Source organism: Hydra vulgaris, chromosome 11, assembly GCF_038396675.1.
Source record: "Hydra vulgaris chromosome 11, alternate assembly HydraT2T_AEP".
NCBI lineage: Eukaryota > Metazoa > Cnidaria > Hydrozoa > Anthoathecata > Hydridae > Hydra > Hydra vulgaris.
In genome coordinates this window covers 10,601,553-10,622,066 of record NC_088930.1, presented here as the reverse complement: position 1 = coordinate 10,622,066, position 20,514 = coordinate 10,601,553, and the positions used below count along the sequence as shown (strand labels likewise).

Below are 20,514 nucleotides of genomic sequence, written 5' to 3'. Positions count from 1 at the left end.
TCAATCAATTAAGTACTCAAAACAACTTTTTAATTAGAAATAGTTAAAAGTTGGGCAAACTAACGGAAAAGTTGGAAAAAAAAAGTTTTTGCCTCAATCTACCAAAATCTAAAATATTAACTCTCTGCATACATATCGGTCTCATAAAATAATTGTTCTTTAAATAAAAAAATTATTACTGTAGAAAAGAGTTGGAGTTGCACTGGTTACAATTTGCTATTGCTGCTGAGACCTCCTTACATAATACATTCTGGTTATTCATTATCCCACCAGCCGAGTCCTATTTGTTTACATGGTGAAGCAATTCTTTCAGTTTTTCTTTACAATCTTCAGAAATAAAATCACTCCAAGGAATATTTCCAGCTAAATGTTTAATGTATGAAGCTTGTAAACACAAACTTCCTGTCACCAGGTAGTGTCTAATGAGTTTACCTAACTGGCTGAAAAGATTTTAATTATACGGCATTGTTCCGTTTCTGTATCAGTTCCCCATTTTTATTTCTTTTGACTCCTAAATCAATTATTCCTAAAATATGTCCTTGTTCGAGATCTTGTGGAGGTTTACATTGTAATCCAAATTTATTCAGATGCTTTGCTACATTTTTTGCAGTTTCCACACTTTAGTCAACAAATACATCATCAATATAGTTATCACATGCTTTCTTCACGGTTGGACTTACATTGAGCACGTGCAGAAGAATTGTGATCGTTTTTGTTGGAGCCACATTGATACCATAACACATTCTGGTAAGACAATACTGTTTCCCATTTACAATCACTGTTTGATTGGTCAAAGTTTTTTATTGATAAAAATTTGCTTTTTTAAGATTAAGAATCTTTGCATTTTTTATTTTTCTCCAGTGACACAGTTTCTCTTGACAAACATCTGCAATTGCTGTGACATTTTAAAAATTCGTTAAGAGCTCATAAGTCTCCCAATGAACATATCTTTTGGCACTGTATTTTATTTTATTTATTGTTATGTTAATGTCACCCCATTTTATTTTGTTTTCACATTTTAACTCACATTTTTTACACGTTTTTGTCCTCCACCAGCCACACTAGTAACAGTTCCAATCAGATTATGCTTCTTAACAATTGACAAAACAAATGTTCACTTTGACACAAATAACATCAATGTTTTGGAATGGCCATTAAAAAGTCCAGACTTAGATCCAATAGAAAATTTGTGGTGTATTTTAGGCAGAAAAATTGTTGTCTGAGCATTTAGATGCAAAGACGACTTGAAAGAAGCTATAATGAGCGCATGGGATAATATAACAACAGAAGAGACCCAAAATTTGGTCAACTCAATGCCGAATTGACTAGCTGATGCCATCAAGGCCAAAGGAGGCCCCACTTGGTACTAATTTCCATGGAACTTGATCAATTTTACATTATTTTTGAAGTGTGCCATTATTTTTTTTTGCAGTCAATTTATGCATCATTAGATGAATTGTGTAAAAATTCAATAGGTTTGAAAAGCAATTAATTCACCAATACACAAATAAATTCTTGAAAGATATCTAAAAAAATTTTAAATATGGACAATAAATAAACAGAAAACTCACTTTTTTGATGCAATCTTTAAAATTATGATTTTTTTTCAAATGTACAATAATTTTTTTTGCATACTGTATGTATATTTTATATATATATATATATATATATATATATATATATATATATATATATATATATATATATATATATATATATATATATATATATATATATATATACATATATATATATATATATATATATATATATATATATATATATATATATATATATATATATATATATATATATATATATATATATATATATATATATATATATATATATATATATACATTAGGGTGGCTCTTAAAACAACATTTTTGAAAAAAACCTGTTCTGACCCCTTTACTTTGTTCTATATAATACTAAAACACTAGGTTTAAAATTTTTTTTGAACAAAAAATTATTTTAGGGGTAGCTCAAGACCCTTAAAAATTTGACTGGTCCCTAAAATTTTGAAAATAAAAGTTCTTCTAAAGTATGTCAACCTGGTACTCAAAAGAAGCGAAATTATATAAAAACTTCAAAAACAGTAATCACTTTACAAAAAAAGCATGTTTAAAAAAACTATTTTTTTAAAACTTGAAAATAATGACTTTTTTAATTTTCAGCTTAAAAACAATAGTTTTTATGAATTTATTTAAGAAAAAAGTTATTTTTTTGTAAATTGATTATTATTTTTAAAGTTTTTATATAATTTCGCTTCTTTTGAGTACCAGGTTGACATACTTTAGAAGAACTTTTATTTTCAAAATTTTAGGGACCAGTCAAATTTTTAAGGGTCTTGAGCTACCCCTAAAATAATTTTTTGTTCAAAAAAATTTTAAACCTAGTGTCTTAGTATTATATAGAACAAAGTAAAGGGGTCAGAACAGGTTTTTTTCAAAAATGTTGTTTTAAGAGCCACCCTAATATACATATATATATATATATATATATATATATATATATATATATATATATATATATATATATATATATATATATATATATATATATATATATATATATATATATATATATATATATATATATATATATATATATATGTAAATTATGTTAGTGTATTTTACAAATAGAGTGCTCAATGTTCTTAAAGAACAGAGCAATAATAAATTAGTAAAAAACACTTATCTAACTTTTATCTTCTACTTGAAGTTTCACCATTGCTGGATCATCAGGAAGAGTTACTAAATCTCAAAAAAAATTCAATTTATAGAAAAAAATATTTTACAGGAAGTTATAATTTATTATAAAAAAATTTTTAATTACTATATTTTTTTGTTAACGGGAAGTTACAGAAAGTAATTATTAAATAATTTTCTTTGGAATGGGGATAGTTTAATTTGGTCATTTGTTTTTATAATTTTTTAAGAGGTATTTATTTTCGTGCCTACATTTAGAAATTAATTCAGATTTTTTATTTAATAAATTTTCTTGATTTAAATGAGTAATTATTTCAAATTTTTCTTGCAAACATAGCATACATTTTTTGGAAATGTTATTATAGGCAGGGGCAGATTTTAGAAAAGACCATTGTAAATTAAAATTTTTATTTTTTTCTTTTAAATCCCAAATATATTTTGACAGCATAGTCTCTTTTGAATATTTTTTGTGTTTAAACGATTGCTTGTGGTTGGCATAAGGTTTTTTCCATTCCCCCTCGGTTAAGCCAATATATTGTTTATCAGGGTTGTTTTGTGAGGAAACAATGCACTTGTAAATTACATTTTTTGAAAGGCATTTTCCATTTAGAGGGCAATCTATTTTTTGTTTACAATTACAATAATGAGTGTTTTTTTCTTTTATATGTTCATTTTTATTAATTAACGCGTAGTTGTGGCCTTTAATAATTCTTTCTAAATTTTTTGTACAACTATAACTTACTTTAATGGCATTTCTGTTAAAAATCTTATGTAATTTATTAGAAGGAGGAAAATGTTTGTCTACTAATTTTAGAAAATTTTTTTCTAAAAAAAGATTTTCCTCCTTCTAATAAATTACATAAGATTTTTAACAGAAATACCATTAAAGTAAGTTATAGTTGTACAAAAAATTTAGAAAGAATTATAAAAGGCCACAACTACGTTATGCCAACCACAAACAATCGTTTAAACACAAAAAATATTCAAAAGAGACTATGCTGTCAAAATATATTTGGGATTTAAAAGAAAAAAATAAAAATTTTAATTTACAATGGTCTTTTCTAAAATCTGCCCCTGCCTATAATAACATTTCCAAAAAATGTATGCTATGTTTGCAAGAAAAATTTGAAATAATTGCTCATTTAAATCAAGAAAATTTATTAAATAAAAAATCTGAATTAATTTCTAAATGTAGGCACGAAAATAAATACCTCTTAAAAAATTATAAAAACAAATGACCAAATTAAACTATCCCCATTCCAAAGAAAATTATTTAATAATTACTTTCTGTAACTTCCCGTTAACAAAAAAATATAGTAATTAAAAAATTGTTTATAATAATTTATAACTTCCTGTAAAATATTTTTTTCTATAAATTGAATTTTTTTTGAGATTTAGTAACTCTTCCTGATGATCCAGCAATGGTGAAACTTCAAGTAGAAGATAAAGGTTAGATAAATGTTTTTTACTAATTTATATATATATATATATATATATATATATATATATATATATATATATATATATATATATATATATATTATATATATATATTCTGACATACTGATGATGATGATGATGATGATGATCTTCTATTTAGACCTTAACAGCAAGTAGCACTGTTGAAGAAACAGAAACTTGGCTCCGGTATAACCGATTCCAAAAGTACTGCAGCTGTTTTGCTAATTTTACTGGTATTGAAATTTGATTTCTTGTACATACACTACCATTCATAATTAATCGAATAGGATTAACTTAGATGAAAAATGCTATTTTTTATGTTTATTTTTATGGTTATTTTAAATAATGTAAAAGTATTTTGATTAAAATGCTTTGATAAAAATCTTAAGAATAATAAAAATGCTAAAGAGCGCAAAACTACATAAAAAATGGACCATCAATGACAGTTAATGTGGATCAACATGTCAAAGTTTTAAATCTTTGGTTTCAAGTTAAGATTGTTAGTTTGGAAAAAAAAATCATTGATTTTATGATAAAATAGTGTGTATTACTGACTGTAAAATATGGCGGATGTAGTGTTAGGTGTGTTTAGGTTAGAAAGCCACAGGTGACTTTGCTAAATAGAAGGAGTAATGAAAAAAATAGTTTACTTGTACACTTAAAAAAATATGCTACATCTTCGGAAAGTGAATGAGAAACTTTTTTCAGAAGATAAGACATAATGCTCAAATCTAAAACATACTTTTAAAAAAATTGTTTGTTAAAGTTATTTGACTGAGTTCGAAAATGATCAAATATTAAATAAAATGATTTAGCCTCCCAAATCACAAGGTCTCTCTCCTATTGGACTTTTATGGGAAGAGTTAAAAGTAATGTCAAAAACTAATTTCTAATGATGCATAAGATGTGGAAAAAACTTATTAGTTAGTGGCATAAAATTTACCTTGACAAATCGGATAAGTCATTAAGTAGAATGCCAAGAATATGTATAATGGTTATTGTCGCTATGTATAACGGTTATTGTTGCTAAGGGTGATTAAAAGGCGAGTAAGTTATAAACTAATCTAATCAGACTTTTTATTGTTTTTGTAAACCTAATAAAAAGGAAGATAATATATAATTCAGGTAGACTTTGCTTACAGTTTCTCTCCCAATAGTAAGTAAAATTATGATATCTTGTATTGAAAAGTAGGACCATTTGAATAATTATGGAGGGTAAGGGTTAGGGTTAGTGTATATATATATATACAAAAAAATTAATGCCGGTTAAAAAAATTAACTATAATTTTGCATTGTAAACTGTTTATTGATTATATAATAAAAAAATAGTTAAAAATAATCATTGATTGTTGATATTCAATAAAATAATAGTTAAAGCACCAAACTATAGCAAAAATACGGTTTAAATAACTCAAATGTTTTATTTCAATATTTGGTCAGAAGTCCATTATTATCAAGAATTGTTTGTATTCTTGGCATACTATGCACTAATGTTTTACAAAATTCTGATTTGATTTCATTAGCCAAACTTCTTTTCGAACTTTGTAGAGATGTTCTTCAGATTTTTGCTGATGTCCTACAGCTTTCTGCTTCATAACATTCCAGCAGTTCTTGATGGCATTAAGATTGGATGAACTTGAGGGCCAGTTGGATAATAATTCAGTATTATTATCAGTAAACCACGTCTTAATTATTTTAGCTGTGTGACATAATGCTGAATCTTGCTGAAATATGCTGGTTTAGGTAATTTCCATATGCAGTTTCACTTAATCTTTCAACACACGTAGATTTTTTGTGTGTGTGTGTGTGTGTAATTCACCTCCCCAAGGCCGAGAAGGCCACTACAGATGAGGAGACTACTTGTGATTATAACCCTCTCTCAACTCTATAACTCCGAAACACAAACCTTGACGAATAAGGCCGCCAAAAACACAAACCTTGATGAACAAGGCTGCCAAGGACGTGGTGGGAATCAAACTCAGAACCTCTTGCTTTTGAAGCGAGCGCTCTACCACTACACCACTACCGCATTTACTTTTGTGCATTGACTACACCACTACCGCAGATACTTTTGTGCATCAACTTTTTTGCCTTTTTTAGAGATGTGCAAACCACAGTCGACCTTGTACTGTGATAGCACCCCATACTATAACTGAAGGAGGTTGTTTGACTGTTTTTATAGTATACTTTGGATTCAGGCGTTTTTCAACAGGTCTTCTAACATAATTATAGCCTGTGTTTCTAATTTGTTGAAACATACTCTCTCCTGTAAACATTAGTCATTCCTACTATTCCAATTAAACTTAAGTCATAACACAACTTTTTCCTAATTGTTCTCAAACTAATAGTAATACCCCTTTCCATAGCAAGTTGTGATAATCTTGCAAATGTTTTGTGGGACTCACTATTAACATTATTCTTTAAAAATCTGTCTTCTCATGATGTACTCATGCGTTTTCTACCACAATTTTTGTGATTTGTTGAGTCTTGCAAACGTGAAGCATTTTACACAACACATCTCAATATTTTTAGATCAAGTCAAAATTTGGAACCAAATTTTGACTGTTTAAACCAAAGCAAATTTGCCACTATTCTTACAAAAGTATAAGTATACTGGCTTATCACAAACATGCTTTGCCCATATTTTAAAATATTTAGTTCCTATTTTTTTTTTTTTTAAATAGAAAATGTTTGTTTGAATGTTCAAAAGATATTAAAAAACAGAAACCAAAAAAAATTTTGGTTTCTGTTTATTAATATCTTTTAAACATTTATTTAAACCCCACATTTTACTATTCTTGTTCTTGCTAATTATAAATTTTGGAAATAAAAAAAAAATAATGTTTGTCACTTATATACTTACAAATCAATAGAGTAACACCAAAAATATCCAAACAAAGAAAAATTTATTTCAAATAGTTTGATAAAAAATATATAAATAAGTTACGTAACTCTAGCTTTTGTGAATAGTCGTTAATGGAGTAGACAATTGAATATACATTAACATTTTTAGCGCAAAGAATTTTTTTTTATTGTATTGTGTTTCATATTATTCACTGTATCTTGCTTTATTCACTGTTTTTTGTTGCAATGAAGTTGTAGAAACTGGTAATGCCAGAAATTACAAAACTTTAAAAAACATAGTCAATCTTCATTTTATATATATATATATACACATATACATATATATATATATATATATATATATATATATATATATATATATATATATATATATATATATATATATATATGCGCACACATATATATTTATATAAACATAGCATCATTGTTAATTTTTATAGGTTTTTTTTTCAGGTGATGATCTGTTACGTTTAAGTCGAAGTGATCTAATTCAACTGTGTGGACCTGCTGATGGAATTCGTTTAAATAATACATTGCAAGCTCGGTTTGTTACTATGGTTTTTATTGATTTTTTAAATAATCAATTAAATTAATTCATTTTAAATTTAATTTTAAATTTCACTAATAAGTTTTAAATTTGACGAACTAAATTTGTTTTAAATTTGACAAATTAATTTTGAATTTAAAACATGAGCTTTAATTACAAAATAATGAGTTTCAAATTTAGAAAAAATAATTTTTTAAATGAAATAAAAACTAGTTTAGTTTCTTATTCCATGTAATCTTCAAAATACTTTTCAATTCAGCTGAGGTTGATAACTAAAAAAATATAATTTAAGGTCTTTGGTTCTAATTTGATGTTTTTATTGCATTGATTGTTGATCATATTGCTAAGAAAAATCTTGAATGTTTATTCATTATGGTTATAATTTTAAATATTGTTTCTTGTATTATACTTGATGTTATCATTGTAAATGAAGTCAACTTGACTAAATTGGTTTCCTGCAATAAATTATTTTATTGGGTTGTTGTAGTGCTCAACATGAAAGTTGATGATAAAAGCTTTGAAAGTTGTATACTTTAAGTTGATTGATTTAAAGAAAATTAAAGCTTAGGCTTTAAATTTCTTTTCTCTTGTAGTATATTATTAAACTAGAGCAGGAATCAAAGTTGGGAAGTTTAAATGTTTTAAAAAATTGTAATTTAACTTTAAAAACTAAAAGTATTTACTAAAGACAAAAGCATATAAGAAGTTATTGAGAGTAACTTTTTATTTGCTTTTGTTTTAATCTCTTTTATACAATCAGTAATATGCTGTTTTTTGTTGGTAATGATGCCTAGCGATATAGTTTTGTTATTACTTTTATTTTCAACTTATCCACCAATCAAAATTCAAGTTAGAAATAATTATTTTAGTTATATATTTAATTGTTAAAATACTTGCTTTTTTTTTTTTTTTATGTTTGCTTGTTAAAATTGTAATTTTTTTTTGTAGTTATCTGTTTGCTTGTTAAAATCATTACTTTTGTTTCCAATTGACGATGAGTTTTTTAGTATAAGTGTTGTTACTCAGCAAACTTGCTAGATGCAGAGTCTTTTTACTAGGTAGGTAGCTACTTACTAGGTAGGTAGCTACTTACTAGGTAGGTAGCTACTTACTAGGTAGGTAGCTACTTACTAGGTAGGTAGCCACTAACTAGGTAGGTAGCTACTTACTAGGTAGGTAGCTACTTACTAGGTAGGTAGCTACTTACTAGGTAGTTAACTTTTGTGTTACTTATTATAATTGTTTTAGTGTCAACAAATAATATTGATTAAATAGCAATATTTAAGAAGATCTTAGATTGGGTAAGTGTGTATCAGTTTGCCTTTGGTATACTAATATTCACTTTCTATTATTCTTCCTCTGTAAATATAGTTGCTTATTAGGTTTCAAAACATCATTAAACAAACCCACAATTATTTAGTTTTCAAAATCAGCAATTTCAAATCTACAAAGTCAAATGTATTTCTAGCATGGCTTCTAGTGAGTGATTGCATGTAAAAGTTGTTTATTATGAATAAATTGTTATGTTCTATGTATTTATTATTTTGTCAATTTTTTGTTGAAGCATAACTTTATTATTTAAAGTTTAATAAACTAATGGTATTAATTCAGCGACTTTTATAATTGTTGGTTTCGTGATCACCTTTTGGTTTATAAAGTGACATAATTTTACTTATTTTAAATTTATTTGGAATAATGTTTGTTTTAAAACATTTGTTTAATATAATTGTTAATGGATCAGTATTCAATTTATAACTTTTTTAATAATTTTGGTTAGAATCAAAGTAACCTCAGTTATTTTTTTTTTTTTTTTTGTATGGCTTTTAATTTTTTGGGTGAATTCATATTTAACTATTGGTTGAAATTAACATATTGTTAATCCTATTAGATGTTTTGAGTTTATTGAAACAAATGTTGATAAAGTTATAAGAATCATTTATTACACGATCAAGTATAAATGTACAGAAAAATTTTTTGGAAAGTAATGATTTATCAATGTTTGAGTAGGTCTTCTTGTTTTTGTAGATTATATAATTACCAGAAGACATATTTTCGAAAATTTTTTTAATTTTGATAAGTTTTTGTTTTAATTTTGAATAATTTTTCAAAAATTTTATAAATTTTTCATTTTTTTTATGTTACTAATTCTATTACATTTTTTGTCTTTCAGGTAATTTGTTAATTCTTTACTCATCACTTTAACAAAATGTAGTCTAGTTTAACCATTTAATAGCTTCAAAGTCTTTTCCTCTAAAGTCTAAGTCAATATAATAAATGTTTTGCTATATAATTACTATTAATTTATTGCTAAGTGATATCTACTGATATTTTCTAGATCTAACAATATATCTACTTTTAATTAAATAGCTATGCATTTTTGATTATCTTTAAGTAATTGACTACTTTAGTGAAAGCATAAATTACTGCTACTTCAGTGAAAGCATGAATTACTGCTAAAATTGTGATTACTAAAGTTTTTATAGCAAATGTTTTGGTTTTTGCCAAATTTTTTTTTATTATTACGTCAATCTTTTAAATCTTTTCATTTACTTTTTTTTATTGAGTTTTGTTGCAACTTGTTGGTTTATGAACTATATATGACTTATAAACCAACCAGATTATTGGTTTATAAACATTGTTTTTCAAGTTATTGTAAATAAGAAGTTTTCTGAGTTGCTTTCTAAGATCTTGGTCTGTTTCACTAACTAGAAAAACTGGTTGGTTTTGGATTCAATTTAATAATAAGCTCTCCAAATACTAACTAAAAATCATGACAATTTAATAAAAAGGTAATAAAATGGTTTTTCTTTTTGCAGCACTTGAATTTGAGTAATCTCATAATCAAAGTTGCTATTCGATAATAAAATTTTCAAGTTGTTGATTATTAGAAAGTACTACAAAAAATAAAACTGGAGAAATGAAATTTGAAGTCAACAGAAAACTTGCAAAATATTTTTAAAACAATCATTTTATATAATACTGTTTACTTAGTTGGCATATTGCTCAAAAAGTTTATTATTTAATTTCAATTTAAGAACTCTTCATCTTTATAGCACATTTTGATTAAAAGAAAAAGAATGTATTAACTATCTAATTTTGTTTAACTTTAGAGAAAATTGTTTCTCATATGAGCTATTTTGATGTTTACTAATTATCGTTTTAAAGTTCTTTACATTGAGTCTACTATTTTTAATTCTGATTTTCTTGTCTCGATGCAAAGTGTTATTAATTATTATAATGTAGTTTTTTTGTCGGATATGTGTTGTTGAGTTTCATTTCATTAAGTGCTATTATATCTTAAATATAAATCTAATCTTGGCTTAATCTTTGTTTAAATTGTTAAACATTTGATCTTTGGTATAAATCTAATATTGCTTTAATATTAGTGATTTATTTCAATTTAATAACTGTTATATTTTTATATAAAATTGAGATCATTTTTTTCTTTAAAAAGATAAAGATTAAATTTGTTGAAGCTGTAAGTTAAGATATTGTTATTATTGCTAAAAACGTTATTAACCAGAATACTTTGTGTATAAAATACAAATGTCAGTTTAAATGAACTAAAGATTATTCAAAGATCATTATTGTTATTTGTTTTTGTTCTTCATTATTATTATTCATTAATTATGCGTTGTTTGAATTTAAAGTGAAGTACATTAGTGCTGTATTTTTATTAACATTTTTAACATGCAAAGTTATGGAGGCATTTGTAAGAGAAGCAGTAATGACTCATCTCTTGGGAAATAAATTGCTGTCAAAAAATCAACATGGCTTTGTAAAAAAGAAAGCCTGTGCAATATATGTGTAAAAAGCAGTAGATATAATTTATTTGGATTTTGCCAAAGTCTTTGATAAAGTTTCACATAAATGACTTTTGAAAAAGTGCAAAGCTTATGGTGTCAAGGGTGTACTAGTTAACTGGATATTGTCTTTTTTAAACGAAAGAAGACAAAAAGTTGTAATAGCTGAATATGTATCACAGTGGTTTGAGATTTTTAATGGTGCACCTCAGGGCTCTGCGCTTGATCCCTTGTTTTTTGTTGATATTTGGAAGCAATCTACCATCAATTGTTAATTCAAATTGCAAATTATATACAGATAACAGTAAACTAATCAAAGTTATACAAAATGTTCAAGACCATGAGGCTGCAAGTAACCACTAATTAGAGTTGGAAGTTACTGGAAGAGAAAAGATGAAGGTTGTAGAGCAAGATAACGATTGACAGATGACTTAAAAGATTGCAAATTATATGAATCAGGAAAGCAAGGTAAAGGAAGCGAATTCCAAAGAACTGATGTTCAAGGAAAAAAATTAGAGGAATAAGAGTTTTTGGAGCATTTAGGAACAGTCACAGAAAAAGGATGAGACTTAATTGAATAATGAGTAACATGAGAATGAATTTTAGTAGATAGCACAAGAGACGCTAGCTCTTTAGAGCAGTGCCCATTATAGTATTTGTAGAAAAGAGAAAAAGAAGCAACATTATGACAATGTGATAATGGTTGGAGGTTGGCTGCAAGAGCAGGTCCAACTATGTTTACAATGCGTTTTTACACCTTGTCTAAAAGAGAAAGAGCATCATTAGAAGATCCGCCCCAGATATGGCAACAGTATTCCATACAAGGCCAGATTTGAGATTTATAGAGATAGAGAATAGAATCCAGAGTAAGAAAGTGTCGAGCTTGATAAAGAGATGCAACCTTAGTGGATGCTAATTTTGCAACGGATTTGATATGCGGTTTCCAAGAAAGATCGGAAAAAAGACTTAATCCTAGAAGATGCCTTCATCTTCTAGATAACTCATTGACTACATTTTCGTTCATAAATATAGGAAGATCTAAATTATTGCAATAACGATTGGTTGGAAAAAATCGAATTTTATCTGATTTAAAGTTTACCAGCCACTGTGAGTCCCATGCTGTAGCAGAAGTGAGATCTTTTTCAAGCTCAGATGCCCCCTCTAAGCAATCAAAGAGAGTTGGTTTCTTATCATTCCAAAAATAAAAGGTAGTATCAATGAGTTTGTAAAATGGATGAATATCTGGTTGACCAAGTTAAACGTTGAAAAGTGAAAAATGATGCATGTAAGTAAAAAGAATCTACAAATGAGTTATAGTATGACCCATGACAGTGCAGAGTATAAATTAGATACAACAGTAAGTGAAAGAGCTTTAGGCGTGATTATTTCATCCGACTTTAAATGGCATTATCAAGTGACTTCAGCAATGGATGTCTAATTAAACGTACATTTACAAACTTTGAGATGGAAATAGTGAAATCACTATATTTAACATTTGTGAGATTGCTTCTTGAGTTCACTATACCAGCATGGAAGCCTTATTTACAACAGGATATTTATGATTTAGAGAAAGTGCAAAGAAGAGTAACAAAGTTAGCCCACAACTTAAAAAGGTTTCATATATGAAAAAAGGCTGAAAGCAATCAGTTTAAGAAAACAACATTTAAGAAAAGAAGAGCAAGAGGAGATCTTATACAGCAATACAAATTTAAGCAAAATAGTGACCAAATAAGTTGGTACAAAAAACCACAATCTGTATTATTCTTGACTCGTTCAGGCCCAGCCTATTTAGTTTGGGGTAACAAATACAGGTTAGAAATAGAATATGCACCATCATGTTTACCAAGATATAATTTCTTCACCAACCGAGTTTGTAATTATTGGAATTTGTAACCAAATTAAATCATAGAAGCAAGAACGTTGAGCGTTTTCAAAGCACAAATAGATAAATATTTTTAACAACTTGTGTTTTAAATTGTGTGGGCTGTCTTTATTACAATGCTTGCATCATATTCCAAAATCTATATTAAAAAATTGTAATTGTTACAGCAATAAATATTACTATTGTCGTGATGATTTTTAAAAATTATTTGACATGAGGTGACATCATTCTCTAGCATAAACTTGTTGATCTCTGTCATTGTTTTTTCATTTTTAAACTTAATTTTAACTTAATTTAATCATCAGTTGTATATTTGAGTATAATCAAGTTTTATTCTTCAAGTTTTTTTCCTTGCACTTCAACTCTTTTGAACTCTGTCTCTTGTCTTTTCCTGACTCATACAACCTACAACATATTTTCCTGACTCATACAACCTACAACATATTTTCCTGACTCATTTAACCTACAACATTTCAAGTCTTCTGTCAACCGTTTCCTTACTCTTTAACTCTATTCTTTGTGTTCTAGTAATTCACAACTTAATAGTCTTGTTCTTAAAAACTCTGATAAATAGGTTCTTTACTGTAAAAAAAATATGTATTTTAGGCTTTTTTTTCTTGCTAAATTTGAATTTAACTTGTATCAATAAAAAATTGGCCTTTGGTTGTTTTTCTTTACTCGTTTTTTTTTTTAACTTGGTCTCTATGGACTGTAAAATTGCAAGAAATTGTTTCCTTTTTATAACTTCATCACCTTAAACATTAAATTAAAATGATCAATTTCATTTTTTATAATGGTGATCACACAATTTATGTTTTCTTCTTTTTTTTTGTTTTTTTTTGTTAGGGGTCGTCCATAAAGTACGCACGCCAAAAATTTTGAAATTTGACCCCCTCCCCCCCTCCCCCTTGTTGCCATGCGTACTTTTATATCCCCACCCCCCTTAAAAGTACGTACATTTCTCAAATCCCCCCCCCCCCTCAAATATCCCCCCCCCCCACAAATATCCCCCCCCCCCCCCCCCCCCCCCATTCCTTCCTAATTTTTTTTTCTCGATAAAAAAGTTTATTTAAAAAAAAAAAGACGGAGGGTACCTTAGATACTTTATACGACCCCAAAGCCCTTTGTTTGCGCATTTTAGAAACGTCTTTAAGTATATATGCAAATAATAATTTAAATAAATTTAAAATACTGCGAAGGTATATGTGTATTTGGGTGAGAGGTTAATGCGGCGGGAATAGTCGAGGAGATCCAGGTTCGATTCCCGGTAAAATCCATGTAAACCTTTTTTTTGTTTAAACAACGAATCAAATGTAAATAATCTATACTTAAGGTGGACGTTTTTTTCAGGCACCCCTCTTTAGTAAGTAAAAAACGAGTCTTACGTGAGATCAGTAATATTGAATACAAAGGGTAAAACCCTGTGGGAGGGGGCAACAACAAATTTTGTGCCCTTTTGCTAATTTAAGAAGTTTTTTATTTTAGCAAAACCTAGCTGTCAAATTTGGAAGATTTTGAGACGCCATTGACACGTTTTTTTGGGGGGGACTCCGTCCCATCAACCACGGCCCTCAGGTCTTACTCAGGGCCAGTATATAAGGGATGGCATGTGTGCATGGGCCCTCTCAGGATTTTTTGATGTTCCAGATAGAACACTTTCACACATCGTGCAAACTTAAGTTTGTTAATATGCCAAATGAGGTAGCCTTGCAAAAAATTTGGATGGCGGAGGCCTGGGAACCAAAAAGCCCTAAAACGTTTGCCTCCCCCTTCCCTGCCCAAACGTGAGGGAAATATTTAGCAAAATTTTTAACTTTACCATCTAAAACAAAATTGAAATTTGTTGACAGATTTTAATTTTTGTAAAAAAATATTGTAAATTATAAAAAAGTTATGACCATGCAAAAGTTACACCCCTCTCATTTCAGGGGTCAGAAAATTTGCATGGTCATAACTTTTGTAATTTACAATATTTTTCTACAAAAACTAAAATCTGTCAATAAATTTAAACTTAGTTTTAGATGGTAAAGTTGAAAATTTTACTACATTAGTGCCCTCACATATGGCCAGGGGAGGGTTTTAAGGCTTTTTAAGGCTTTTTAATGCTTTTTGTTCACAGGCCTCCGCCATCCCGATATTTTGCAAGGCCTCTTATACCCTCTACTCCATATATCATACATCTTTTTATGTTGGCAAACTAGAATCTTTAGTCATAATGTAACTTTTCTATTGATTAGCTGGTTAATTGTGATAAATTAGAAAATCGAAGTACGTACTTTTAAATTGAACTCTCTCCCCCCCCCCCCCTCCCATACGCTTTCATACGCTTTTTGAAGACCTCCCCCCTCCCCCCTATGAGCGTACGTACTTTATGGACGACCCCTTACTGCAACAATAACTGTTTAAAATTGTTTAGTTATAGCTTCTTGTTGCCTGATACCATTTGGCTGTATAAATTCTCTACATTAAGAGTATTACTGTACATTAAGAGTATTGTATAAATTCTTTACATTAGAAGAATTTTCTTTTTCTCTGTTAAGGTATTGAGTGCCTGATCAACTATTGTATTTTTTTTTTTTTTTTTAGTAACCATTGGTCAAAGTTTTTTTGTTTTTTTGTTTAGTAGTTAGTTTACCAAAAATATTTCAATATTGTGAGCAATTTGTTATGCAAAAACTATTAAAAAAAAAAAAAACAACTCAAATAATTGTTAAATAATAATTTTTAAAAAATCGCATAACTTTTAAATGATAATAATTAACTGATATTTTTAGGGCTAGTCGACCTCTTTTAACCATTTATGTATCTCCAGAATGTCATCAAAGTGATACTGGTATGAGAGAATACCATGCTATGTTTTTGGAACAACTTACAGTTGAAGATCTCAAACGAAAAATTGCAAAAAAATGTTGCATTAAAGAAGATTGCATATTATCCATTGTCAAGTAAAGTTTCTTAAGATGCTTTTAACGCTTATTAATGTAGCTTTTTTTCTTTCAGTTTCTCATTTTCAGCTTAGTTAAATAGTTTTTTAAGCAATTTTATGAAAGTCTAAGATATCATTTTTATTTTGAATATTTTAGTTACTTGTTATAATTTACTTATTTGATACAAGTTGAGCCCAGTACTTCTAGAGGCATACGTTAGATTTGAAGTTTGGACTTTTTGATTGTGAGCTAAGTTGCATAATTGAAACTTGGGTTATATATTTATACTTTATATTTTCTAAGGCAAGGACCAACTGGAATACATATACACGTAGATGATGAGGTAATATTTGATCCTTTAAGTAATAAAAAATATTTAAGATGTAATAAGATTTTCTATTCATATAAGTTTTAATGATACTGTTTTATATTTTATGATTTATTTATATTTGTTTACAATTTGTCTTATTACAATGCTGTTTTATATTGTTTTACAATTTATTTATATTTTTTTACAATATATCTGATTCAAATAAATATTATTTTTGTCACATGGTTTGCAAAAAAGTTATTACTTTGATTTTTACCTATTTATATTAGGTTGTGTTTTTTAGGTTATACGAAACTTTGCTGATGAATCCCATCATGTTATGGAGGTCTTGAAAGGTTTGTTAGATTATAAATTTATTTCAGGAAAAATGTTGCTTTAAGGTTTTTAACTATTTCTAGAAATTGAAATTTGAAAAAAAATTGAAAATATAAACCTGAGAGGTAAAATTAGGGTGGAAACCATGAAAAAGTTAAGTTTGTCAATTTTAGCTTTCTTATAAGAAACCCTGCTTTAAGATGAGCCCGTGTTCTGTAGCTCATCTTAAAGCAGGGTTTTGCTGTAGCTCTTGTTAATGTAATATTTGCAGTTTGTTTTTATTTGTTGGAAGTTCTTTATTTATTTATTTTTATCAGATTGCTTTTTTTATTTCTAATTTAAAAGAATTTCTTTTACTTTCAGTTGCAACTAAGTTTAACATTTTACTATCAAATTTATCCTGCTACTGGTAATATGTAATCCAGTACACCTTACTCATGTCCTGCTGATTTGTAGGATTTGCTCTTTATGCGAAGGCTAAGAAACTTTAACTCTGACTTAAAACTCCCCTGTTTTGAGGTTCTTAGTTGACAAATGGCTAGAGATGGTGTCTCGATAAAAATGCTCATCTTGGGCAGGTGTTAAATGCATCCAGATACTGTTTTGTAGAAGGCCTCCTAGACAAAGACTTTAAGGGTAAGCAGAACAATTTTGAATAGGCCTTGCACCTTTTCTTTATCTGTTAGGTCTGGCGTAGATAATAATCTATGTTACATCGTTTCATGCCTAGATCAAAAAATACTGGATCTTCTTAACTCTACTCAAAAATTTTTACTTATCCAAAAGTACCCAAAAATATTAAACATAAAAATGTATCAGCACCACCTAACTGTTTTAACTCTACTAAATATTACCAGACTTACTTTTTGTAAAACTAATTTAATTTCAGCTGTTTCTTCCTCAGATTGATGTATTGTCCTTTGTATTGTATTGATGGGTATTATCCTTTAATTCGTCAAGACTCCAATAGTCACATACTTGGCTTGGGCGTGTACTTACGCATCAATTCACCTGTTTATTGTGAAATCAGGTTTGAATCCTCTGGCGATTTTGTTTAGTGCTTTCGCTTAGCACTCTTCACTCAATCACCTTTCTCTATGTTCTTTATCGTTCTCCTTGTTCTCAATACTGCACTCTTTTAGATAAAATTTCCGACCAAATTGAACAAGCTCTTTTTTTTTTATACCTCTTCCAATATTGTTGTTATCAGTACTTTAATACTCATCAAGCTGAATGGCTTGATTCTAACACCACTGACCCTGCCCCAAAACTTATAACTTCTGTATTTCTCATTTACTCAAATAATTGACTTTGTCATTTATTTACCTTTTTAAACTTACTAAAACAAGTTATTTATCAAGATATTAACAAAAAACTTTTCAAATAAGCTTTTTTTGTAACCTTTTCATCTTATTTCTGTTTTTAATTCTGATATTAGGCTAACAATTGAACGAGTTTTTGTTTTGTTTTGTTTTTTTTATAAAAATGTCTTTTTTTTTTTAATAGAGTGTTCAACGGGGGTTAAGATATGCAACAATAAATATTTTCAGATGTCACTTTTGCCAAAATGAAAAATGTAACTCAACTTTGGTTTGGCTTTTCCTAAATAATTACTTTTATTTTAAAAAAATTAACAAAAATAAATATATTAAAAATGGTTTTAGTTGTTGTCACGATAAATAATTTGTTTTGGTAAGTTTAATAAAATCTAAACTTGTTTTCTAAGATTTAAACACAAAATGTCTCAACACTTGGGAATTCCTTTAATCAATAGCTAGGCTCTCACTAAGTCTTTTTTTTTACGTCTTCTTGGATTTAATATTGATTTTTCATGGAAACCATAAATACAATCCATTGCAAAGTTAGCATCCGCTAAGATTGCTTCTCTTTACGCTGCTTGTCATCTTACTCCTAATTCCATTCTCTACATTCTGCGTTATATTAATTGTATATTGAAAACTACCGATAATTTAAATAATCCGGTAAATAAAAAATACCGGTGTATCGGAATTTCAGTTTTTATTCTGGTTTCTGGTAATTGAAAAAGTCGTTAAATTTGCAAGCTTTTAAGTACAATTCTTTTTATTGTTTGTTTTTTTTTAGAACCTGATTCAGAGTTAATCAAAATACTTTTAAAGTGATAATTGAACAGTAAAGTTTATACTGAAACATGTATGTTGAAAGTTTAGAAAATAATCAATGAGTAAGGCGATATCATTATGCAATATTTCATGCTGCGTTAGTAGAATCATATGACTTTTAAAGGATCCACCCATTCCTTGAGGATGCACCCATTCCTTGAGGGTACGCTACGATATGATTACGTGAGTCACGTAGAAATGATATTTAACCATTTTAGGTTAAAATTTACTTTTTAGTGTTTCAAAATTATTTTTTTGTGTGTATAGAAAGTGTAATATTTATTTTACTTAATTGCAAAATTTTTATATTTCAAAGAAATTTTAGATTATTTGATGCTTTTAACATTGTTAAAAAAAAAAAAATTTTAATGTTTAAAATATATTAGAATTTTTGAAAAACCGTTTGCATTTTTGTAACATAATTTTACTATTTTGAGTGTGTATACGTGTGTGTGTTGTTAAATTCGTGTTAAACAACTTTTGAAATAACTTTTAATAATAATCACTGTCAAAATAGCCGAACCGCGTCCGATAAAGTTCCTTAAAGGATATCACCCCCCCCCCCCACCTACCCACTCCTACCCCCCATTTTTAAATTAATTTGACAGAAAGTGACAAATTTAAAACAAATTTAACATAAAAGGATTTTTTTTCTACGGCTGCGGCATTAATCGTTAAAATAAGCAAAAAATTTTGTCATGTTCTCGGAAAATAATTAAAGAAGAAAAGTAAAACTTTGGTATATTTATAATAGGTGCATGTGTTTTTTAAACGGAAAAGACTTTTTAAAAAAAGTTGTTGGTCTAAGGACCTGTCCGCCTAAAACGGTATCAGAAAAAAGGTCATTTTTTAGAAACAATTCACCATACTAGTTTTTTCCTTAATATATATCATAATTCTGTTTTGTTTAAACATGGAGTTATAATAGACTGGAGGGAGAACGAAGTTAAAATACGTCATTTTTCAAGGAACGGACTTAGTAGTAACATAATTTTCTATTTAACACCGCGTAGTTATAATTTACTAATTCCACGTTTAAATAACTAATTCCACGTTTAAAAAAAATTTTCAAATAGTATTGTTTTAAAACGTCATAAACAATGCTTTAAAACAATAGTTCGTAATAAAAGTTAGTAAACAATATTTAGAGTTAGTTTATTTTTTTGTTGCGCTTTTTGAACGATTAATAATAAATTTCTAGATAAGGATTGTATTTATAAATGTCTAGATAAGAATCGGTAGTATTTTTGCTCGATTTCCAATATAACTATTTGCTTTTAAATCCAGCAAAAATTGTCCAACCCAAAATAAAAGCCTGGAGGGATTTAATAAGTGCCTGGCCGAAAGAACATTCTAAAAGAATGTAACAAACCTCGAGCTGAACTGGCAAGCAAAAAATAAGGTTCAAACAAGTTGTAAAGATTGTCTAAAACTTTTATATTTATACCTATAATTGAGGTGTTCAAGAAACAATTACTTCACCTTAATCGCGATTTTTGTTGTAATTACCTTCTTAATTGATCGAATAGTT

The 20,514-nt window shown here is 27.9% G+C and overlaps 1 protein-coding gene across 1 annotated transcript in view; it reads left to right on the top strand.

Moving 5' to 3' along the window:
- The window catches only part of LOC101237804 (transcription factor CP2), an 88,242-nt gene extending 68,860 nt beyond the window's left edge, over positions 1-19,382 (top strand). Inside the window, exons 13-18 of the mRNA XM_065810059.1 lie at positions 4,312-4,405; positions 7,491-7,581; positions 16,044-16,214; positions 16,500-16,539; positions 16,811-16,862; positions 18,946-19,382. Of these exons, the coding sequence (XP_065666131.1) occupies positions 4,312-4,405; positions 7,491-7,581; positions 16,044-16,214; positions 16,500-16,539; positions 16,811-16,862; positions 18,946-18,983 (486 nt within the window). The 3' untranslated portion in view covers positions 18,984-19,382. The remainder of the gene's footprint in view (positions 1-4,311; positions 4,406-7,490; positions 7,582-16,043; positions 16,215-16,499; positions 16,540-16,810; positions 16,863-18,945) is intronic.
- The last annotated feature ends 1,132 nt before the right edge of the window (positions 19,383-20,514 follow it).